A 25,252-nucleotide genomic window follows, 5' to 3' on the forward strand; every position below is an offset into this window, starting at 1 on the left:
CTTCTCCAATGCATGGAAGTGAAAAGTGAAAGTGAAGTCGCTCTGAGTCCTTGCCAAAAAAGAGGAGCATTCTTCTTCCTATTGGGCTCTGTTATCATTGCAGCACAGGATAGCTCCCCCTTGTGGTCTCCAAACTCTACTTAGGAAACCCAGCAGGACTCTGCAAGGCCTTCCCTGCAGAGACTCGCTTCCAGCTAGTTCCAAATAACAAACTTAATCAGAGAAATGAGAAAATGCAGAAACAAAGGAAACAAAGGAAAACAGTCAAACAAGACAAAATAGCCATAAAACAAAGTCAAGAACCTTTAGTTCCTTCCCAAGACCAGGCTGTCTATGCTTCTGAGCCACTGACTACAGATCAGAGGTTTCCATACCCCCATCCTCAGTTCCATCAATTTGCCAGAGTGGCTCACAGAACACATCACCAGTTTATTATAAAAGCATGTAACCTGGAAACAACCAAGTGAAAGAGTTGCATAGGGCAAGATATGGGGAAAGGTGCAGAGCTTTCATGCTCTCTCTGGGCATGCTATGCTATGCTATGCTAAGTCACTTCAGTCGTGTCCGACTCTGTGCAACCCCATAGACGGCAGCCCACCAGGCTCCCCCGTCCCTGGGATTCTCCAGGCAAGAACACTGGAGTGGGCTGCCATTTCCTGCTCCAAAGCATGAAAATGAAAAGTGAAAGTGAAGTCACTCAGTCATGTCCGACTCTTATCAACCCCATGGACTGCAGCCTAACAGGCTCCTCCGTCCATGGGATTTTCCAAGCAAGAGTACTGGAGTGCGGTGCCATTGCCTTCTCCGCTCTCTGGGCATGACACTCTTCAAATCTCTAGATGTTCACTGACCTGAAATCTCTCCAAACCCTATCCTTTTGAGCTTTTATGGAAGCTTCATTACATATCCATGATTGATTAAATCATTGGCCACTGATAATGGATTCAACCTCTAGCCCCTCTCCCCTCCCAGGAGGTCAGGGTGGCATTAAAATTTCTAACCCTGTCTCTCTAAGTTGGTTCCCCTGGGGACTGCGCCCATCCTCAAAGACTTTCCAAAAGTCACCTTACTAACACAGTCTGGTGTCATCAACAAACGTTTGTTTTGAATATCAAGACTCTTTTATGATTCTCATCACTTAGGAAATTCCAAGGGTTTTTGGAGCTCTGTGCCAGGAATAGGGAGGAAGACTAAATATATATTTACTATATCTCACAATATCACATCTTCAAAATATTTCCAGTACTTCATTAGACTTTCTTTAAAAGTGCACTGGAAAGCAGGCAAGCAAGAAAAATGGGCAGAGGGAAGATATTTGGGAATATACATATTTACACACACACATATATATATGTGTAAATAAACAAGAGGTGGTGCTCATTCAAATCGATGATAGTAATGAGCCCTGAGCTGTGAAGTGTCATTAGCAAGTCAATCATTGTATGAACAGCTGAATATAAATAACAACTGAATATTGTACTATACACTTAAACTCTATTAAGAGTTTTTTTTTCATGTGTTTTTTACCAAAATAAACAAATAAAATTTCAAATTTCTTTCTGGATTTTTAAAATTACCCAAACCTGTTCTTCCTTAACTAAATAAGTCAAATGAATGACTACTGTCTTATCCCACAGAGCTCTTAAATCTAGAATAAAAAATAAATGGGCCAGTCTGCATCAGCTCAAGTAAATACTAGTATAATACTTTAATAAAGCGGCACAGTGCATCTTCTAGGAAATGAAATCCATTTCATCTTTATTTGTCAGGGTCAAAAGTGACAAAGTGATTTGAACCATAGGACTGAAAATGGAGGCGGCATATTCCTTGGCTCCTCGTCTCAGCCCACTTGGATTGTTATACCACCATAGACTGGGTAGATTAAAAGCAACAGATATTTATTTTTCATAATTCTGGAGGCTGGTAGGACTTACTTGGTGTTCCAGCATAGGACTCTGGGAAGAACGCTGGACCAGAGCCTAAGGCTGTTAGTACCAAAGGAAGGCGAGCCTGGGGTCTTGGCTCACCTCGGAGGAGTCTCCGGGGGAGACCAGGTGGTGAGCTCTTTGCCCCGTCCAGACCCATGAGTGACGATTTCCAAACCCAACCCATCATCGCACTCCGCTCCCCGCTCCCTCCGCCCTCGCCCCCCGCCCCTCCCCGCCAACTCTTCTCTTCCTAAAGGTGTGGGGGGAACTCAGTCGCTCCCAAAATTCTGGACCCCACCCCCTTGCCAAGACAACGAAAGAAAAACCAAGGGCACGCAGAAAAGCCCAAGTCACTTGACAACGCGGGTGGCCTGAGAACAGCTGTGGCGTTGCCAGCCTCTCCGTCTCAGGACGGCTCCCCGCGGAGGCGCCTCGAGCGGTGAGGGTCTGTGACCCGCTCCAGGCTGGCCTGGCGCTGGGATCCAGCGCGAAGGGGCTTCCTGGACACACAGAGTAGCGCGCAGAAGGGCGGCCGTGCTCAGAGTCTGCAGCAGGGCAACGAGGCGGGACAGAGGGGCTCGTGGACAAAGGATTGCAAGCGAGCTGCAGAGTGGAGCTCAATGGCGCAGGAGTGCCGCAGTGCCAGGACGCAAGCGGATGGCAAGCGGCACAGGTTGCGTAAAGGCGCAGGTGGGGTGGAGGGTTGGGGCCGGGTCGGTGGACTTTCCCTGCAGTGTCTGCTCCACACTACAGTCGGGCGACTGCCAGGGCAGGAACCAAGTGAGCAGCCGCCTCCGGTATTTCCCCTAAAAGGGCCCATGTGGATTGGTTCAAACTCAATCTCGTTCTCCCCTCACGACAAAGGCTTCCTTGGTGGCTCAGCTGGTGAAGAATCCGCCCGCAATGCAGGAGACCTGGGTTCGATCCCTCGGTTGGGAAGATCCCCTGGAGAAGGGAAAGGCTACTCACTGCAGTATTCTGGCCTAGAGAATTCCATGGACTGTATAATCCACGGGGTCACAAAGAGACTGGACTGAGCGACTTTCACTCACCACAAACCTATTGGCTAAAGCGCCTCTTTGAGCTTTCCAATGCTCTCCCTTATTCCACCACTTCTGCCGCGTCCTTCAATTTAGTGTCTGAGTTTGGAATTTCTTGTATTTTACGCACATTTGTGTCTTAATGTTTTCACCAGTATCTTTGGATATTATCCCGATTTCCTGACGCGCTGGTAACACAGGAATGCTGCTGCTTTGGGGAGGGAGGGGGTTGGGTGAGGAGGGCTTTGGACAAAACCACCAAGGTGAGGCTGGGTGTCCACTGGGGTATGCCAAGGGTGAGGCCGTCTGCCCACCCATCCCCCAGTCACCTTTCGTTAACCTCCACTCCGCCCATCTCCCAGAACCCTTCCTAAACCCTTCAGCCCGCAACTTTCCTTCGTGAAAAACCCATCACTCCCATCCCTTCTCCCACCGGGCTCCTGACCTCCTCCCAACACCTCTCCCTTCGCAGCACCCAACACCCCGCTCTACAGCCCTCCTCACCCACCCCCAGCTCTCCCTTCCCAGGTCCAGACTACGTCTCCTGAAAATACCAAAAATATAAAATATATCAATAACATATAGAAAATGATTGCCATAAAATCTCAAGTCTTGTGTTTTCTGTATTGCCTCATTACTGCTGGGAGCTGCTGGATTCAGTTTCAACACACCTTACGATCTTGAAATTAATGTAGTTAGGAGATAGGAGAAAAACACGGTGTATACATGCGGGAGGGGGTGGCGTTTCCCTGGAAGAACAATCAGAAGAACGTCCTTGTACCGCGGCTTCGCACGGGTTGCCACGGTGGGGGAGCCACCCTTCAGTTGCAATGGGTGGGCTTCCCATTGCAGCGGGCTTCCTTTGTTGCAGAGCACAGGCTCTAAGGCACAGGGACGTCAGTAGTATGGTGCGTGGGCTTAACAGTTGAGGCTTGTGAGTTCAATAGTTGTGGTTCCCTGGCTCTAGAGCACAGGCTCAATAGTTGTGGGACATGGGCTTTGTTACTCCTGGCATGTGGGATCCTTCCAGATCAGGGGTCAAACCATGTCTCCTGCATTGGCAAGCAGGCTCTTGACCACTGAGTCACTAGGGAAACCCTCTTTCTTTCTTTCCTTCCTTCCTTTTTTCTGGAAAACCTCACGCCTGCACTATAGGGTTCCATCGGTCAATACAAAATACTGCTCTTGATCCTGAGGCCTGTTCCTTGTCCATTTGGGCTGCTATGACAGAATACCACAAACTGGGGAGCTTAAACAACGGAGTATAGCACTCATAATTCTGGAAGCTGGGAAGAGAGAGATCAGGGTGCCAGTGTGGGTGGGTTCTGGTGAGGACCTCTTCTAGATTGCAGATGGCTGCCCTCTTTCTGTGTACTGACCTAGAACAGAGAAAGAAGAAGAGATGATTTTCTATGCCAGGTGCCTGGGATAAATTCTTTTGCTACTGAAAGTGTTCCGGACATATCATCCTCGAATATGCCGCACTTGTCATATTGATTATTTGGGACTGAAATCACTTGAGAAACAGCAAACACTGCAAGAAGCTTTCTCTGAACTCCCCCTAACTGCCTAAAAACAGTTCCTTCAAAATGAATTTAACTGTCATCTGTTCCCTCCTGAGAACTGATTCATCACAAGAAGGGAGACTAGATGTCAATGCCACACCCAGACAGACTGTCACAAACTATACCTCCTGTGTAGTCTCCTAAGGGCCTGTCATCTTTCCTAATATCATTTACTCTCCTCTATGAGGACTACTCCCCTTCTCCTACTAAGATGGTATCTAAGCTCTCAAATCTCATTGCTTTTGGGGTTATTCATTTTTTTCCCCTGCAATAATAATTCACTTTTTCCATGCACATAGTATTTTAAAATGAATAAATTTGCATAACTTTTCTCCTGTTATTCTGCCTGTTGTCAGTTTATTCATAAACCTACCTACCGAACCCAAGAGGGTGGAAGGAAAGTTTTTTTCTCTGTAACATTACAAACGTTATTAACAGCTTCAACAACTACCACCAATGAGTCTTAACTGAGACAGAAAGACCTGCTCAGAACAGTGAGTTTTAAGAATAAAAGACAGCTTTCATTCTGAGAAACCTATACCAACTAGATCTACAGGCGAAACAAAAGAGATTTTTGTTTGAGTGTACCGCCGGTGCAAGATCAAGCTTCAGACCTTTTCCAAGGGTGAGACCAATCATTTGTATACATTGGTCATTAAGTGTCTGGTGTAAAAAAAATAATGGTTACAAAAACAGTTTGAACAAGTGATCCAGAAGCAAGCATTTGTCTATTTTATAAATGTGTCTTGTATTCAAAAACTATTTTTAAAAATTTGAATTGGATTGGGAATGTGGAATTGAGTGAAATTTCATGTGCAGTTCTTTCAGCTTTCTACCGCAGTGTAAATTTTAAGATATCTGACTGATGTTTTTCCCTGGAAATTTAAACACAGGGCAATGCATTTTAATATTTTTTCCTACATATATTATCTCCTCTTCAATATGATACATATGTATATATTATATATATATATATCTTGTGTATTATTTCCTCTTCAAAATGAAATTCCACATCCAAAGCCAAACAACCTAGGTGTGGTTAGCACAAAGCTTGGTACCGCTGACCTAATTTCCAGGGCTAGTTATCTCATCAGCTGTTTCACTGGAGAAGTGAAAGGACTGCCTTTTGCTGTCTCATCTGCAAAATGGAGTTCATAATAGTGCATATGTGGAAAGGATGTTATGAGCACTAAATTGAATTATTCATTAAGTGGATTCCCTGGTGGCTCAGACAGTAAAGAATCTGCCTGCAATGTGGGAGACACAGGAGATGCAGGTTCCATCCCTGGGTTGGAAGACCCCCTGGAGAAGGGACTGGCTACCCACTCCAGTACTCTTGCCTGAGAAATCCATGGACCGAGGAGCCTGGTGGGCTATAGTCCATGGGGTTGCAAAGAGTCAGACAGGACTGAGCAACACTTTCATTTCACTACCACTTGATAACAATGAGCTCTCTAGAAATGTTTAAGTAAACTACAGATTTTTTAAATAAACAGATAAAATAGTTAATACTGAGCACATTCAAAGCAGCTCAGCTCACAGACTTGCAGGTAGGGGACACTGCCTCAGCTCACAGACTTATTCATTCAACAAGCACTGGTTGCATCTCCACTATGTGCCAAGCTCTATGTTCCATCTTAAGAGATTTAGAAGTGAAGGACACATCTCTTGCCCTGGAGTTTACAGCTTAGTCCATGTTCTAGCAGACAAGAGAAAGGCTTATGCTCCATATTTATGTGATGTATTTCCCCTGGCACAGAGGGAGCTCAGCTGAGGCATGCATCCCTGGCTGTGGCTGGATGAAATGGAACCAACAGGACTTGAGCACTAAATATATGACCACATCCGCCATCTGCCGGACACATTCACTCATAGCAATCCCATTAAGTAGGCATCGATAGCCTCACTTCAGAGATGAGGAAGTAGAGGGGCAGAGATGGTAAATTATTAGCCCCAGATAGGGAGCTAAGCACAGGCTATCTGAAGAGTGGCCCCCTGGCATCTCTCCTCCACTTTCTTCATACCCAAACTTTCTAAGACAAATAATATCCCATTTGGGTTTCTTCAAACTTATATCTTGAAAGCACCTTGCTAACTGCCCTGAACTCAGTGAGCCACTTTGTCTTTTGTGGGTGCTGTTAAGTTTCCTCGTCTGTTTGGATAATGCACTGGATGGCTAAAGTTGCCAGGTAAATATAATAGGGGAGTTTAATCTTCTGTATATAATTGTAACTCTAAGTTGACTCCCTACTACATTAATTCCTATATACAGAAGATTAAACTCCCCTATTATATTGACTCCCAAGATAGAAACAGAAGGGCCTATGAATTCACATTTCTCAGTTGTGTTACGTAATGCCTGGGGAACCCCGTTAGAAACGCATATACCTGGGCCCCACCTGAAATGTATTGAATCTGAATCTGCATTTTAAGCAGATTCCTACGCACATCACAGTTTTCCAGCGCTGGTGTGGAGGTCATTTACCTGGCAACTTTAGCTATCCAGTGCATTATCCAAACAGACGAGGAAACTCAGTTAAAAATAAGATAGGCCCCAAATGGAGTCTCTTATGCTAAGCCCCATATCACCAAACCAAGACTTGACTTAATTACAGTTTCGGCTTTCCTAAAAACAGAATCTTAAACCAGCCAATCAGGAATTGCCTGATCAACACCAGTTAGGTAATCTGCAATTAGAGCCCTGCCATCTCCTGAAGAGAAGTAACCTTAGAGTAACCAAGCTGCTTTTTTGCCTAGTATATCTTCCTTGTTCCTGCTTCCTTCCGGCTGTAGAAGTCTTTCATTTTGTACAGCCCCTTTCTAACAGCTAGATTGGATGCTACCCAATTTGAACCATTTCTGCTCATATAAACTCTTTAAAATTTACCCTTTAATGGTTCCAAAACCTCCATTCTGATGGGTAATTACAGGACAATAAAAGTATCTAACCCTTGGGGTTATTAGGAGGCTACACGAGGTGATACATATACACATATCATATAGCTGTCACTTCAAAAGGGGTTGTTTAGTCAGTATTAATAACAATATAAAGGACTAATGTTTCCTTTGGAACCCATTCATTTCCTCCCTTCAGTTAAAAATCTGCCTTGTTGCATCCTATGTAAGTACCTTAGTTTGTTTTCAGTACTGTTTTCTGTACTTCTGAAAGAACCGTTAGCATTTACTCTTGAATTCTGAAAGGAATTATCTCTTCGGCCCTCGGGGGTAAAAAAAAATGATAGGAAACAAATGATTGGAATGGTGGTTGGAAGCTGCTATTTCCCTCTACTAAATAAGCACAAGCTCACCGTCTCAGACTTCCCTGGTGGCTCAGACCGTAAACCGTCTGTCTGCAATGCGGGAGACCTGGGTTCGACCCCTGGGTCGGGAAGTTCCCTGGAGAAGGAAAAGGGAACCCACTCCAGTACTCTTGCCTAGAAAATCCCATGGACGGAGAAGCCTGGTTTCCATGGGGTCACTAAGAGTCGGACACGACTGAGCGACTTCACATTCATTCATTCATTCACCGTCTCAAGAAATGTCCCCTTGTGTTTGTCTGCTATCCAGGAAAATCGGAGACGCGGGATTAAAGCGGGGTTTTATTACCTTCTTCATTTTCTTGTCTGGTACAGACTCGGTAACTAAACAAAGACCCAGCTCCAGTTACAAAAAAGGGTTTGAATAGAAACCCGCAACCTGACTCGGGAGGCCTGGCTAGCTGCAGCCTATTACGTCGCTAACAGTCGGACACAACTGAGCGACTGAACTGAACTGAACTAAACCGAACCTGACTTCACTCATGGCCTTCGGATTGGTTGACCTATTGTCCAATAGGAAAGAAGAACTGGCATCTACTATTTACATAACTAGGCAGAGCGGGACCGACCGTCCAATCCGATTCTAGGGAGTTGGAGGCCTCATTTGAATATGGAGATAATAAATAGTCATTCCCGCCGCCCGTTCGGGGCTGGCTCCGCCTGCCTTCCATTTCAGAGGCGCCGCCCAAGAACCGCTCCGAGACCGCTGTCTGGGAGGCTTAGGATAAGCGAAAGAATAAGCGCAGCCACAAGCAGAGCTAATATATCTACGTGTATAAGGTGCTGAAGGAGGTGCTCTCCAGCACAGGTATCTCTCCCATGGCCATGGATAACTTTGAACTCGTTGGTCAAGGGCATGTTTGAGCTCACGCTTCAGCGAGGCCTCGGCGCACTACAATTGTTACGAACACGTAAAGTGAGGCACAGAAAATGCACATCTGCACGGCTACCCCATGCGCAGTGTGCCATGCCCGAAAATACCGAGACTGTCAAGGACGCGAGCTCCAAATAGGTGGGCCGCAGTGCTCTGAAATTCAAAGGCTCCTTTTACAGCCACCTCATTGCTCAAAAAAAGAGCCTGCCTCCTGGTGTGGTTGTGAAATGCTGTTCAGTCAGGATTATGGAGGAGATGGGAGTGCGCTCCTGAAATAAAGCCAAGTTTTAAAATGGCATATGCACCAAAAAGACCTGCTGTGTTAGCCTCAGCCCCAGTCAGAAGCCTGAGAGGGCGCAGCCCTGACGCTTGAGTTCTTGAACCCGGTCCAGGTCCTTCTGTCTGCAAGTGGCAAGTGCCTTGCAGGTGAGGGGGTCACCTCCGACAAGGCTTAGTGCCAACCTCCCTCTTTAACCACACTCCCTCGTGGGTCACGCCGGGGTGTGCTGGACATGACATTTGGTGAGGCTCTGAGTGTTGAAGCACAGACCAGGCTGTGACTTTTGGGGGCGTCCTTCCGGCCTTTGCCACGGCAAAGCGCATGAATTTCTTTCCTCAAGCATTTAAGCAGCATTGAGCGTGAGCAGCTTCTTAGAAGTACTAAGGCTGTTCCTGTATAAAATATCAAAAGTGCGGGAGCACGGGTACTGGTCTAGACCCTCAAGACTCAGCTAAAATCCCTCTAACTAGGTTGGTTTTTTATCTGAAAAACATGTATACCTTTTTGACATATGCTTCATAAACGGTTTGAGTTGGGGTGTTTGTTTGTTTGTTTGTTTCCCTCCCCGGTGTTATTGAGGTATAAATAACACATAGCATTGTATAAGTTAAAAGGAACTGGAAGTGTACCTTTTGACTGCCTTCATCCAATTCCCCCTATTCCCTCCCCACCCTTGCCTCTGGTAACCACAAATCTGATCTTTTTCTATGAGTCTGCTTGTTTTTGAAGTGTAAAATACCTACAGTTCAGTTCAGTTCAGTCGCTCAGTCGTGTCCGACTCTTTGCGACCCCATGACTCGCAGCACGCCAGGCCTCCCTGTCCATCACCAACTCCCAGAGTTCACCCAGACTCACGTCCATCGAGTCAGTGATGCCATCCAGCCATCTGTCGTCCCCTTCTCCTCCTGCCCCTAAACCCTCCCAGCATCAGAGTCTTTTCCAATGAGTCAACTCTTCGCATGAGGTGGCCAAAGTACTGGAGTTTCAGCTTTAGCATCAGTCCTTCCAAAGAAATCCCAGGGCTGATCTCCTTCAGAATGGACTGGTTGGATCTCCTTGCAGTCCAAGGGACTCTCAAGAGTCTTCTCCAACACCACAGTTCAAAAGCATCAATTCTTCGGCGCTACAACACTATGTTAATTCCTGATACACAACATAGTGATTCCATATTTATAAAGATTTGAAAATTATCACCATGATAATCTAGTTGTCATCTGTCAGCATGCAAAAATATTATATAATTATTGTGTGTGCTTAGTGGCTCAGTTGAGTTCGATTCTTTGCAACCCCATGGACTGTAGCCCGCCGGGTTCCTTTGTCCATGAGGATTCTCCAGGCAAGTACCCTGGAGTGGGCCCCATGCCTTCCTCCAAGGGATCTTCTCAAACCAGGGATTGAACCCAGGTCTCCCACATTGCAGGCAGATTCTTTACCGTTTGAGCCACCAGGGAAGCCCATGTAATTGTTGACTGACTATATTTCCCACGCTGTACCTTTCATATCTGTGACTCATTTATCTCTGACTCATCCTTTCAGGTGCCTATTGGCCATCTGTATGTCCTCTTTGGAAAAACATCTATTCAGATCCTCTGCCCATTTTTTACAACAATTGGGTTGTTCTATATTGTTTGGGGGTTTTATGTTGAGTCATATGAGTTTTGTATACTTTGGATATTAATTCCTTGCAGACATCTCATTTACAAACATCTTCTCCCATTCAGTAAGTAGTCTTTACATTTTGTCGTTGATAGTTTCTTTCACTATTCAAAAGTTTTTTAGTTTCAGATAGTCTTATTTATTTTTTCTTTTGTCGCCCTTGCCTGAGGAGACATATCCTTTGGGAGAAGAACCCCGCATTGGCAGGCTATTCTTTACCACTGAGCCACCATATTCCTTTCATAGCTAATAAGATTAGGGACAGCTGTGATGTGTTTTCAAGCACCCCCCACTCCCCCCCACCACCAATTCACATGGCCCCCTAGTTACAGCCTCATTCCCTATTATTTTGACAATGTTAACTAGTTTTTATTCCAAGCCATCAGTGATATTGGCCTGTAATTTTCTGTTGTTGTAATATCTTTGTCTAGTTTTAGTGTCAGGGTGATGCTGGTCTCAGAATGAGTTCAGAAGCATTTCTTGCTCTGCAAATTTTTGGAATCATTTGAGATGGATAGGTGTTAACTCTTCTTTAAATGTTTGGTAGAATTCACCTGTGAACCTGTTCGGTCGAGGATTATTATTATTACCAAGTTTCAATCCTGGTGTTAGTTTATATTTTCTATTTCTACCTGGCTCAGTCTTGGAAGATTGTACATTTCTAGAAATTTGTCCATTTCTTCTAGGTTTTTAAATTTATTGGTGTATAATTACTCATAGTAATCTCATGACCGTTTATAATTCTGTGATGTCTATTGTAACTTCTTTATGCTCCTTTGAAGAGGCTTTTCAATAAAACAAATGTAGTGCCTTTTTAAAAACTTCAGTAAAGTGTATGCAAAATAAATGTTGCCTGTATGACACATTTAATAGCAATTAAGGCATGCAAAGCCTTACGGGCCCATGCTGTTCTCAATCTAAAAAATATCTCATAGTGCTGGTGATTCCCAAACCATGAAAAACACCTTCACAAAACAGCCCAATCTCCAAGAGCCAAAATGCTATGTGAGATTTGGATTCACAGCTGTGTTCCCTCAGGTAGACAATGGCCATCTGATCCCTCCCCTCCCTCAGAAACTTCACACACATCATTTCCAGTGACTGCTGCCCTTTAATCAATATTTAACCTCTTGCACAGTAAATTCTATTTTGCATTTGTAATTTCTTATTAAAGAGAGTTTTTCCTCCTCCAAAATATTTACTTCATAATAATTAACAAATTTGACTTCAAATTTCTGACATGAAAAAGGGAGGCACCTAGATGCATAGATTGTGTACATGCAGAATCCTCCAGTTCCTTTCAGATCCTTAATTTTAAGCATTTACCTTTGTTATTTCAGAGAATTTGAAATTGTCATTATTCTCTGGAGAATGACTCCATTGTGCTGAGTCCCACGTTTCCTCACCTCTGTGTATTCTCAAGGATTTGGTTAACTGCTCTAGTTTAACTTTCCACTCAGTGTAAGAGACCATGTATTTCTCTGTTGTAACAATATGATAAACATAGTTTCTATATACATTTTTTGTCAATTTTCTTAATCATAGAATCTCTGTAGCAGAGATTCCATATGCCTTGCCTCTTCCTTAACAGATTCTCCTCCTAGGAGAGGGCCAAATCAGGTCCATTCTGCACCTGGGGCTGTGTGTGCCGCCTCCACTGGACTATTCAGCAAATGCTATGCTATGCTAAGTCACTTCAGTTGTGTCCGACTCTGTGTGACCCCATAGACGGCAGCCCACCAGGCTCCCCCATCCCTGGGATTCTCCAGGCAAGAGTACTGGAGTGGGGTGCCATTGCCTTCTCCGATTCAGCAAATAGGGGCAGTCTTTTAACTTCGAGCTAATTCTCTGTGCTAGTATAAAAAGTACTAAGAAATTAATTGGTGTTTTGCATTATTCACAGAAAGCTGTATTTTCTAGAACTATATATGCAAATTATTGTAAAATGTTCATTTTACTTCTTATTTTTACTTTTGATCCTAGACAGTGCTGTTGCCACTGCTAGCACTTTCTATCACAGTTTCTGCTTTAGACAATTTTCATTTGTTAGACCTACCTAGGGTTTAAGCTTATTAAAGAATCATGTGGATCTGTGAAACTAGTTTCATATGACTGTAAGTTTTCATTAAGAGACTGACTCCCAATCTAATCTGGTAGGAGGCTGAGGGCTTGGACCCAGTCAACAGGCCCCTATTTCAAAGTGAAGAACTGAATTTTAAAAAATTAATTTATTTTAATTGGAGGCTAATTACTTTACAATATTGTATTGGTTTTGCCATACATTGACATCAATCAGCCATGGATGTACATGTGTTCCCCATCCTGAACCCCCCTCCCACCTCCCTCCCCATCCCATCCCTCTGGGTCATCCCAGTGCACCAGCCCCGAGCACCCTGTCTCATGCATTGAACCTGGACTGGCGATCTGTTTCACATATGATAATATACATGTTTCAATGCTATTCTCTCAAATCATCCCACCCTCGCCGTCTCCCACAGAGTCCAAAAGACTGTTCTATACATCTGTGTCTCTTTTGCTGTCTCACATACAGGGTTATCATTACCATCTTTCTAAATTCCATATATATGTGTTAGTATACTATATTGGTGTTTTTCTTTCTGGCTTACTTCACTCTGTATAATAGGCTCCAGTTTCATCCACCTAATTAGAACTGATTCAAATGTATTTGAAGAACTGAATTTTGTAGTTTTTTTTTTTTTTTTAAGAGTTTAACTGATAAGATTGTAATTTTATAGTTCAATTCTTTTTGGCAGGGTACTTTCCACACTAAGACTACCCCAAACTGGAAATTATATATTTCTTACGAACAGCACAGGGCAGCCCTGTATTTTATCGGCAAAAGTCACTCAAGGAAAGAATACAAAGTGTGAGGCAAGACCAATGCTTTAAAGCATAAAAGATTCTGCAATATACTGAGAAGAGGCTATACCAGAAGAGAGGCTTAAAAAGCTGGCTATTTCATTCATAACTGATGTTTTCTGAAAATCTACTAAAAGTCCACTTTCAGCAACTGAAATAATACAAACTGGGCACTTCCTATAAGTGTACCTGGTTGATCCTCTGAATACATTTCATTAGGAGGCAGTATAATAAATGATAGAGGGTGAGAGGAAAGTCACATATAGCAGTTTGTGAACAACCAGATGTTATGAAGCTTCCTGAATGTTAATTTTAAAAATCTGAATTCACTCAAGCAAATCATTTTCTGAAATTAAACCAGAGAATTTTGCTAATGTTCTTTCATCAGAATGTTAGCATTTCCATTTTCATACACAAAACATTGGAAAAAATGTGAACTGTAACAAAACTAAACTGGTAATTACTTTTGATTGCTACTAACAACCTAGCATGGCATCAATACAATTTAAATGGATAGAAAGGTTTGCATATTGTGGCAAACACCATGAACTGGGTATACTCAAAAGCCACTCGTATCTCCTTTCTCTCTTGCCTTTCTCTCCTGTAGAGGCCAGAAAGAAAAAAAGTACTTGATGTCAAATACCTGCAGTTAGGGACGGACATTAACATGGTTCTGGCCAGGGAGGGCTGTCCTTTCCAAATAAAAGGGAAAGATTTGCTAAGAGAAAGTCCCTTGGCCTGTTTCTCTTTTTTCTTCCCTGAATGTGGAAGGACCAGAGATATTATAGTCCCTTTAACCAAAAGACAATAAAAATGAACACAAAGGTCTACCCGGCAGACCACACAGAGGTGAAAGGAGTCAGTGTCCCTGAGCCACCTTCTCAGGGTTGGACTGCCCGCCTCTGGACTTCTTATTGCATTAAATACATACAAGCTAACAGATTAAGCTACTATAGTAGGGTTTTCTACTAGTGCAGCTGAATGCACTTGTAGTAGATATGAATATAAAATTCTGAGTAAAAATCCAGTTAAGAGTTATGAAAAAATCCTCAGCAACCCCTCAAATATTCTTAAAAGGACCTTAATGATAATTTTGTTTTCTTTACCCGAAGAAGACAAATACTGCACAACCAATACAAAAAAATAAAAAGAGGAGGGGAGGGAGATGATGTTTGACAGTAGTGAGACTATTCCAATGCCAAACAAAAATGAGATAAGGCTGGAGAAGAGCATGACTATAATACCAAACAATTATGGTCTAGTATTTCCTATTTGTCAATTTCAATAGTCAGCGAGTCCATTTCTTGGGCAGAGGGATTCTAATATTTTTTAAGTCTGAAACTTCAAACTTGGAAACTTTTCCTCCAGGTTACCAGCAAGGGTCTTATCAACTTCACGGAGAATTTTAAGAGTCTTCCACCACAGGGCTACAGAAAGGGAGAAGAATCTCAAATGCACAGGAACACTTCTGTTTGCCTAACTTGCTGTCCTTAATCTCTGAGTTACCTTTCTCCTTTGTTAATACTTGGAAAATATTAGAAAGAAATTCACATGAAATATCGTTCAAGATTTTCAAGTGGAAACCATCTTGGGTTAAATCAGACTTTTAGTTTCTTCTGTGTTAGACTCCGTTGAGTTCTCTGTGTTCTTCTGACAATGTTCCATATTTTGTGAGACACAAATCAGGCTGTCAGCTAAAGGAAGATCCACTTTTCCTATCTTTAGATACTCCTGTTCAGTCTGTGAAGCATAGATGGCTGACAACACTGAAAAAACAGAGGTCAGCACTGTTTTCTGTTCTTGCAGTATGATGGGCGGATCATCAGACTGGCAGAATTCATGGCACACCAGATCAAAAACTATATTCCAAGTGTCTTTCCCAGTGTCAGGACACTGTACAATTGCTTAAATTCCATCATCTACTGTGGCGAGCAGCTGTAAGACATGCATGTAAACATCGAGCCCTTCTGGATTTTCAGAGTGCACTTGTTTGGCAGCTTCAAGTACACAGGGCACAATTCGAAACACTGGCTGCTGTTCAGAATCTTCCTGGGGTTGGTCTAGAGCCTGAACAGCCCCACTTCTAATCTATTCCCACATTAGCTTCTCAACCAAATCAAACAGCTTGTCCACAACCTCCCCAACCTTTACCAGCAGGTCAACATTTGTTGAACTTGACATGATGAAGCAAATGCTATCATAAATAGCTGGATTTTCTCGGATTCTTTCAACCCAGACACTGGCCACTCCTGTCTGGGAAAGGCAAGTAACAACCTGCTTGTTTCCAGCAGAGTAGGCGTGTCTGAATACCTGGCCAAGATTTTTATCACTGCTGATGGACACACATATCTCCTGGAAACAGGCCATATTACCTAAAATTCCCACACATATTTCTCTTAATCGAGGACATTTTGATTTGGCCAGTACTCCCACAAATATGTCAGAAACATTAAATTCTTGGAGAAACAAAGCCACATCCTCATCCATTGACATATCCCATACTCTGCAAATCTCACTCTCCATTTCTTCATCAAGCTCCATCTGCTGCTCATCATCATCAGAGCTGGATTTGGCATTTTCAGGGCTAACCATCTGATGAGCCCGCTGAGGATGCCGAAGAGCCAGTGCTTGCTGGAGACCGTGCTGGCGATGCAGTCCCCTGGCCACCGCCGCCCCTTCTGCCGTCCCGACTTGGCAGCCCTGTCGACAGGTTGCGGTCCATGGCTTGGCCACCTGGGGTGCAGGAGCTCCACCAGAAGCCAGTAGTTTTTAATGTGAATCAGTATCTACTGACAAAATCAAAGGTGTTGTCTTTTGATGACAGATCACTGTTTACATTTTGTATTACAGCTAGAAGGCAAAGAAGTAAGTAAAACTACAAGGAAAAAATTTCCATTTCGAAGTATTTATTTTTGTAAACATCGTTTCAGACTATAAAAAATGCATTAGAACACTAGATATGCTCATATAGGTATCTTCAAATGTATAGACATGTTCAAACATATACAGATAGAACATACAGATACGTTCAAACATTCACATCTATAAAAGAGAACAAGGGGAAAGAAATAATGCCTGCACGCTGCTATCACTAACAATACTATATATGCCCATGAGTGCACAAACTAACTCAGGCAGAAAGGAAAGGAGGGTGTGGAAGGCAGAGACCACTATCCATATCTTTAAATGCAGTTTTCACTAGTTTTATTATCAGTTTTATATATACCTATCAAAACTTAGTTATATTTAAACAATAGTGTGTTGTCCAGATAATTTTTAAACTTATTTCTGCTCACCAACAAATTTTTAAATTTCAATTTCCACTTTTGTGTATAAAGGAGGTAGATAAAACAATGCTAAATATACATATCTTACATTAGGATGAAATGCTGAATCTGAAGTTGAATGAAAATATGAATTCAAGGTGAAAAAAGAATTACATAAACTAGCTCAGTGTTAACGAATAATTTAATAGTGTATTCTATAAACTGACTGTGGTATTGAACAGCTATTTCAATAGAAACCTTTAAAAAACTGATATGATCCAGAAAAATAAATGACACAATCAAAAAATGGGCCAAAGAACTAAACAGACATTTCTCCAAAGACATATAGACGGCTAACAAACACATGTAAAGATGCTCAACATCACTCATTATCAGAGAAATGCAAATCAAAACCACAATGAGGTACCATTTCACGCCAGTCAGAATGGCTGCTATCCAAAAGTCTGCAAGCAATAAATGCTGGAGAGGGTGTGGAGAAAAGGGAGCCCTCTTACACTGTTGGTGGGAATGCAAACTAGTACAGCCACTATGGAGAACAGTGTGGAGATTCCTTAAAAAACTGGAAACAGAACTGCCTTATGACCCAGTAATCCCACTGCTGGGCATACACACTGAGGAAACCAGAATTGAAAGAGACACGTGAACCCCAATGTTCATCGCAGCACTGTTTATAATAGCCAGGACATGGAAGCAACCTAGATGTCCATCAGCAGATGAATGGATAAGAAAGCTGTGGTACATATACACAGTGGAGTATTCAGTCAGTTCAGTCGCTCAGTCGTATCCAACTCTTTGAGACCCCATGAACTGCAGAACGCCAGGCCTCCCTGTCCATCACCAGCTCCTGGAGTTTACCCAAACTCATGTCCATCGAATCAGTGATGCCATCCAGCCATCTCATCCTCTGTCATCCCCTTCTCCTTCTGCCCCCAATCCCTCCCAGCATCAGAGTCTTTTCCAGTGAGTCAACTCTTCACATGAGGTGGCCAAAGTATTGGAGTTTAAGCTTTAGCATCATTCCTTCCAAAGAACACCGAGGACTGATCTCCTTTAGAATGGACTGGTTACTCAGCCATGAAAAAGAATACATTTGAATCAGTTCTAATGAGGTGGATGAAACTGGAGCCTATTACACAGAGTGAAGTAAGCCAAAAAGAAAAACACCAATATAGTATACTAACGCATACATATGGAATTTAGAAAGATGGTAATGATAACCCTGTATGCGAGACAGCAAAAGAAACACAGATGTATAGAACAGTCTTTTGGACTCTGTGGGAGAGGGCGAGGGTGGGATGATTTGACAGCAAAAGAGACACAGATGTATAGAACAGTCTTTTGGACTCTGTGGGAGACGGCGAGGGTGGGATGATTTGGGAGAATGGCATTGAAACATGTATAATATCATATGTGAAACAAATCACCAGTCCAGGTTCCATGCATGAGACAGGGTGCTCAGGGCTGGTGCACTGGGATGACCCAGAGGGATGGGATGGGGAGGGAGGTGGGAGGGGGTTGCAGGATGGGGAACACATGTACACCCGTGGCGGATTCATGTTGATGTATGACAAAACCAATACAATATTGCAAAGTAATTAGCCTCCAATTAAAATAAATAAATTCATATTTAAAAAAATAAAAAACTAATGTGAGACCATTTTGTTTTGTAAAACATCCTATCGTGGGATTTGCATTCTGGCAACTATTAACTAACCATAAAGTATTTTGGATGCCAACTTTAAAATGTGTGGGGTTTTAGAAATTCTTTTACAGTGGACCCCTGTAGAAAAAGGAATGAGGTGGGCGTTTTCCAGCTGCTGTGGTTGAGGGCACGGTGGCGGTGGGCACATTTTCTCCCAAGTCCTACCAACCGAATCAAGCATGCAACCTTCTTCCTTTGGAGACGATTTGCAAAAGCCCGGTTGTTAGCCTTTAATTGAACGTCAGCTCCTTGCCCGAGATGATGACACGACCTTTCAACAAATCTAATTCTCAAAACAGCTCAAGAAAGTGATTATTTGAAATCCCCTTCTTACAAATAAGAAAAAACAGGCAAAAAAGGTAGGCGATGTCTTCCTCAGAGTGAACTCTTCACGCTAAAGCGCTTTCTTTGAACTAAGATGACACTTTCCAAATGAATGCCATGAACTCAAAGGGAAAATTCTGCGTCACTAGTGCGTCACTGAGAATAATGGGGCTGAAGTGGAAGTTTATATTTGCTGAGAAAAAGGTTATTTTTCTCGTAAATTGCTCTCCTCTCCCCACCCTCGCCCCCAACTACCTGCAGCCGGGGTGGGCTTATTATATCCAGTTCTAGAGCACAGAGCGCTGTGTTCCACCACGCTTCCATTTTCCTTTCGGTTTCAAACATCCCGCCTTTGAAGAATCCAGACAAGCAAATATCCTCCCGTAAATGTTCATTGCCTTATGATAAAGATATCTGGTCTGGGCGGAGATGCATTGCCAGGCGCCAGCGCCAAAGCTGTACAACACCCCCGGGGGCCTCACCCAGCGCGTCTTTCAGTGCAGCTTCGGGCTCACTCATTAATGAACATGGAGGTATTCGAATGGCATACGGTCCCTCTGGGGAAGCGGGGGACTAGGGGGTGGGGGTGGTGATGACCCGCGCCACCCACCCACAGGCAAACATCATGCGCACACAAAATTGTGCCATGCCCGCAAGCCTCGGAAATGGCACTCTCCAGACCCTAAAAATACTTGAATTCAAGGTTCCTATTTTGCTCAGAGAAGCGTCGATAGCTTTGAGCGGAAACAGGTGTGGACACGCAGCCTTTTCGTTGTTTCCCGCACTGTTATTTTTCCTCGGCAGCCCATCCCCGACCACTGATAAAATACAGGTACGCTTTCGCATTCTGCTCACATACACACACGCGCACACGTCTATGGGGCAGGGGGTGGGGTGGGGGTAGGGGGAAGAATCCGGGCGCCCTCCTAGTAACCTAGGAGCCGCTACGAAGTAGACAAGGGATGCTTTTACATAACAAACCCTTCACGTGTTCGACACCCTTTCTCGATCTTGTGAGTGGCTCTGAAAAGAGCCTTTGGGTTTCCGGGCACCGAGGTGCACCTCATTTAGAGCTGGTATATTTGGTGACGGCTTTGGTACCTTCGGAGACAGCGTGTTTGGCCAACTCGCCGGGCAATAGCAGGCGCACAGCCGTCTGCACCTCCCGGGACGTGATGGTAGAACGCTTGTTGTAGTGCGCCAAACGGGAGGCCTCGCTAGCGATACGCTCGAAGATGTCGTTCACGAACGAGTTCATGATGCCCATAGCCTTGGAAGAGATACCGGTGTCCGGGTGCACTTGCTTCAACACCTTATACACGTAGATGGAATAACTCTCTTTGCGGCTGCGCTTACGCTTTTTGCCATCCTTCTTCTGCGCTTTAGTAACAGCTTTTTTGGAGCCCTTCTTGGGTGCGGGAGCTGATTTGGACGGATCAGGCATGACGACGGATCCTTCGGATAAAAAAGAAGCCTAGTTACAGAGCATCTCAACTTATACGTCCTGTATTCAAATGAGGGATCCAGAGTTTCTAATTTATGATAGGATCAAGCAACGTGCAACGTCATCACTGGAAAAGGCAGATGCAAATTAGGGGGAAATGGTGACTTTCTTTTCTGGTTGGTCACCATCACTACCCAATCAGGCGGCGCCGGCTGTACTACCTCAAGACCATATATAAGGACTCTCTGAGTACAGCGGGTTTGTTGGTGGTCTGCTTTTTGGCTGTGTTTTGTCGTTGTGCGTGACTGGGAGATGTCAGGCCGAGGCAAACAGGGCGGTAAGGCGCGCGCGAAAGCGAAGTCGCGCTCTTCGCGCGCGGGTTTGCAGTTTCCTGTGGGCCGAGTGCATCGGCTGCTCCGTAAAGGTAACTATTCTGAGCGTGTGGGTGCTGGCGCGCCTGTCTATCTGGCAGCCGTGTTGGAGTACCTGACGGCTGAGATCCTGGAGCTGGCGGGCAACGCGGCGCGCGACAACAAGAAGACGCGTATTATCCCACGCCATCTGCAGTTAGCCATCCGTAACGACGAAGAGCTCAACAAGCTGCTGGGTCGCGTGACCATCGCGCAGGGCGGTGTCCTGCCTAATATCCAGGCCGTGCTGCTGCCCAAGAAAACGGAGAGTCACCACAAGGCCAAGGGCAAGTGAGGCGGCGGAGGCGGGCCGGAAACGGTCGTGCTCCCCCGGGGCCCCCTGACACCAAAGGCTCTTTTCAGAGCCACCCACAGTGTCTAGAAAAGAGCCGTACTGGCCAAGGGCTGTCTTTCGCAGCGCGAATCTGAGCAAGGCTGGGCTTGTGGGAAATCGAATACCAGAGACATGATTTGGGTGCATATAGGGGCTCAGTAGGCTGTGTGTTGGTTTGCAGCAGGGAATGTCTGACATTTTCTCTTGAATCTCGCCCCCAAGGTCATGGAGTTTTAATCCCACTCATCTTTTAAGAATTTGTTATTACCGGTGACAAGCTACTTTTGACTCCGGGAAGTCATTAGTGTGACATTCAGACGCCAAGTACGGACTGTTTTCTTACCCCAGGAGAAATCCATACATTGAACCGGTATTGAAAGTATTTAATATTAGAAGGAAATCTGCCATTTGAGGTTCTGATAGATAAACGTGATTTCCATTTTAAAAGGTATGAATGCATGAGTTAGATTTTTAGAGAACATGAGATCAGAATTGTCTATTGTATTATGAATTCTAAGGTCTTGGGAAGGGTATGTCTTGCTAGGTGCATTTCCAGCATTTGAAATGTATCAGTTTACATTTTGAAAATAGGTGCACATTTTTAAAGGAAATTTTATTGTATATAGAATATTTAAAGGAGTTTAAATTACTATATTTGGGTTGGCTAAACGTTAATAAGAGATCCCCTTAAACTGATAGCTAAAGTAAAAATAGTATAAAATCTGATAAAATTACTTTTGTGAATTCAGTAAATTTAAAATGAACAGTGTTAGGACCAGATTAAGTAATATACACGTGGATATTTCGAAAGATGATTGTTCATGAATTCCACATGCTGTTACAAATAAGGGGTGGAGTGTCCCAGATATACTTCTGCAAAGTCTACTGAGAAGTGAAAATGTTAATAGCACTTACTTCATGGGGTTAAGGGATTAAATGAGTAAATCCATAGTAATCTCCATGTTTAAAAATCTCCAGCACACTATGAGTTTAATAAATGTTATTCCTGCTGTCATCCTTACTGATTCCATTAATTTTTTTATTATAATAAATACAGGCCACTAAAACAATTTGAATGTGAATGTGAAGTCGTTCAGTCGTGTCCGACTCTTTGCGACTCCATGGACACCAGGCTCCTCTGTCCATGGGATTTTCTAGGCAAGAGTACTGGAGTGGGTTGCCTTTTCCTTCTCCAGGGAACTTCCCCACCCAGGCATCGAACCCAGGTCTCCCGCATTGTGGACAGACGCTTTACCGTCTGAGCCACCAGGGAAGTCTAAAACAATTTAGGAACGTTATATAGTAAGTATTTATCTTACAAAATTGGGGTTCCCTGGTGGCTCAGGCGGTAAAGCATCTGTCTACAATGCGGGAGACCTGGGTTCGAGCCCTGGGTTGGGAAGATTCCCTGGAGAAGGAAATGGCAATCCACTCCAGTAGTATTGCCTGGAAAATCCCATGGACAGAGGAGCCTGGTAGGGTATAGTCTATGGGGTCGCAAAGAGTCAGACATGACTGAGTGATTTCACTTTTAATTAGATGTACTCAAACCAGGGCTCCCTAGACACTATCTAGAGCTAACCACATATTTGCTAGTCTTTAGAAAATATCCTAGCAATATAAAACTGTTTGCCCCAAAAATTGATAAGAACCATCAGTGTGGGTGAAAACAACACCCAACTCCTCTGCAGTGTAGGTAGATAGTAGCATTCACATTGCCAATTGGGACCCATTTCAATGAAACAAACTGCAAGGATTATGCAAGAGATTATAGAGTCTTCTGGAGATCTGTACATTGTGTTTCCCGTGACAGCCTTGAATTCTACTTTTAACTTTTATTTTTGTATTGATGATCATGTAGGTCGTTGTATGTTTTCACCCCCTTCAGTGTTATTTAAGAAAGAAAGGTTTCTCAGGAACGGAGAGCTCGGGTCTTCCAAGTGTCATCACTGAGCTCCAGATTTTCAGTTCCTCAAGTGGAGTGTTCACTGGGAAACCTGAGATGGGAGGTGCTCCAAGAGGAAGCCCTTCTTTTGTCACTTCTAAGGCTGAGTTTATATAGCCACAAGCCCTGATTAATTTTCAATTAATTAAAATTAAATACAAAGATGTAGTTTTTCAGTCGTCCTAGCCACACATGGCTAATGGCTACCACACTGGACAGAACAGATACAGAAGGTCTCCATCATTACAGAAAGTTCTTTTGGGCAGCTCTGGTCTGATCTATAAGGATTATCAGGTTTAGAAACATGATGCAATATGCAGAGCTGCCTGCCTTGCATAGAGAAAGCTCATCAGACTCATGCTTAAAGAAGAAAACAGCATATGGCCCAGCCATTCCATCCCCCAGATACATACAAGGACTCTGCTACCCAGACACCCATCTCACATTCACGGCAGCATCCCAAAGATAGAAACAGCCCAAATGTCTATAACAGATGAATGGATAAACAAAATGTGGTTTATCCATATAGTGGAATACTATTCAGTCATAAAAAGGAATGACATGTTCATGGATGAACTTCAAAAATGTTTTGGTAAGTTAAAGAAGCTGGACACTAAAAGTCACATATTGTATGATCCCATTTATATGATTGCATACACAACAAATTCATAAGGACAGTAGATTAGTTGATGCGAGTTAGTTGTTGGGTATTAGAGGAATATGGAGTATTGTTCACTTTTGGGGTAATGAAAATATTTCAGAGATGGAAAGAGGTGATTGTGAATGCCTATATGTCACTGAATTGCTCACTTTAGAATGGTTTATGTGAATTTCACCTTGATTTAAAGAGATACGGTGAACCTAATTCAAGGATATGCACTAAAAAGGAGAGGAGTTTGTGTCTCCATCACTTTTATCCAGTAGGTGGAGTGTGGGCTGGCCTGCCTGCACAGTAGCATCCCTCAGACACCACGTGGGGAGAGGGGCATGGAGTCTTTTGGGTAGCCACAGCCTTTCCTTCTCCCTGCCTTGGTGGAGCTTCAAGCCCTCTTCTCAGCCAACTGACACATATCATACATTCCCTTCAACGGAATTATTTTGGTCACTCTCCCCATATTCCTATGTGTGGGCACTATTAAGAAAGATGAAGTGGGAGGGAGTTCCCAGAAGAAGAATGCAGTCTGGGCAGCCTCAGAAGCATCCATGCTCACTGCAGATAAAGTGTTCCTAATTTTTGGAATTCTCAGTTTAGCCTGGCCCAAGTCTAATAGGCGATCTCACCTCTCTCTAGGTGTGGCCTGTACCCAGCCTCTGCTGCACATCTAGACTTTTCCTCCCTGCAGTATCAGTTTCCATATACGCACCAACAAATTTAAGAATCTTCCAAATGAAAAAGCAAATGGACTCCTCCCCACAAAGTTTCTGTGCTCCCCTAGACCAGGGAGAGCAGAGGAATTTGGGGTTAGCACTTGAAGTGTACTGGTCACCCAGTTCCTAGTGCCATCAGATCTGGGCTGAGCTGAGCTGTTCTCCTACATCATCCTGTTACATGGCTGCCCCAGCCCTGGTCATCAGAATCTGCCTAATGCCTCCCCCTCCACAACTTCCCTACCTCCAGCCAGGGTCATTTCTATGCATTGCTCACAAAGCCTCATGAAGCTTTGATTTTCTCCAGTGTATGCCCAGCAAAAGCTTAAAAAGCATCCCTTTCTCTGCCTGCTTCCCTCCCTCCCAGTTCCTGGTCAGCTGAGTTCTACTGCCTCCTGCAGAGGTCTCCAGGGACACCCGGTCTTGGTGCTTCTCGCCTCTCTCAACTTTGGACCCAACAGCTTCTCCTGTCAGTGCTGCTCATGGGCCTCCAGAACCCCTCTGCCTCCTGCTGCCATGTCCTCAGCTCACTCCCAGGCACATGCAGCCCTCTGGGTCATGTCCTTCCAGGTCACTCCTGCAGGATATCAGATCTGCCCCCAAATGTCCTAGAGAGCATGTGGATCAGCAGTTTGAACTGAATTCCATCACCTCTACTAGCTTTGTCAGTGATGCTTCCTAAGGCCCACTTGACTTTGCACTCCACGATGTCTGAGTAAAGTTGAGGGATCACACCATCGTGGTTATCTGGGTCATGAAGATCTTTTTTGTATAGTTCTTTGTATTCTGGGCTTCCCTGGTGGCTCAGATGACAAAGTGTCTGCCTGCAATGCGGGAGACCCAGGTTCGATCCCTGGGTCGGGAAGATCCCCTGGAGAAGGAAATGGCAACCCACTCA

At 44.0% G+C, this 25,252-nt stretch overlaps 2 protein-coding genes and 1 pseudogene across 2 annotated transcripts; 1 reads left to right on the plus strand and 2 right to left on the minus strand.

Annotated features, from left to right (window-relative positions):
- Window positions 1-14,761: 14,761 nt before the first annotated feature.
- Window positions 14,762-19,198, minus strand: LOC147368003 (protein SAAL1 pseudogene; annotated as a pseudogene).
- Window positions 19,199-19,819: 621 nt separating this feature from the next.
- On the minus strand, window positions 19,820-20,297 carry H2BC26 (H2B clustered histone 26). Its single transcript, XM_086408087.1, has one exon. It carries the CDS (start codon window positions 20,295-20,297, stop codon window positions 19,917-19,919), a length of 381 nt encoding a protein of 126 aa, XP_086264213.1. The 3' UTR covers window positions 19,820-19,916.
- Window positions 20,298-20,609: 312 nt separating this feature from the next.
- H2AC25 (H2A clustered histone 25) lies at window positions 20,610-22,056 on the plus strand. The gene has a single exon (XM_086408083.1). It carries the CDS (start codon window positions 20,610-20,612, stop codon window positions 21,000-21,002), a length of 393 nt encoding a protein of 130 aa, XP_086264209.1. The 3' UTR covers window positions 21,003-22,056.
- The last annotated feature ends 3,196 nt before the right edge of the window (window positions 22,057-25,252 follow it).

Source organism: Bos grunniens, chromosome 7 (assembly GCF_055505025.1).
Source record: "Bos grunniens cultivar Pamir isolate PY7600 chromosome 7, Bosgru_T2T1.0, whole genome shotgun sequence".
Taxonomy (NCBI): Eukaryota; Metazoa; Chordata; class Mammalia; order Artiodactyla; family Bovidae; genus Bos; species Bos grunniens.

What these genes read in the sequence shown, in the direction of transcription:
- H2BC26 (XM_086408087.1), bottom strand. Translation starts at nt 20,297, where the DNA reads ATGCCTGATCCGTCCAAATCAGCTCCCGCACCCAAGAAGGGCTCCAAA.
- H2AC25 (XM_086408083.1), top strand. Translation starts at nt 20,610, where the DNA reads ATGTCAGGCCGAGGCAAACAGGGCGGTAAGGCGCGCGCGAAAGCGAAG.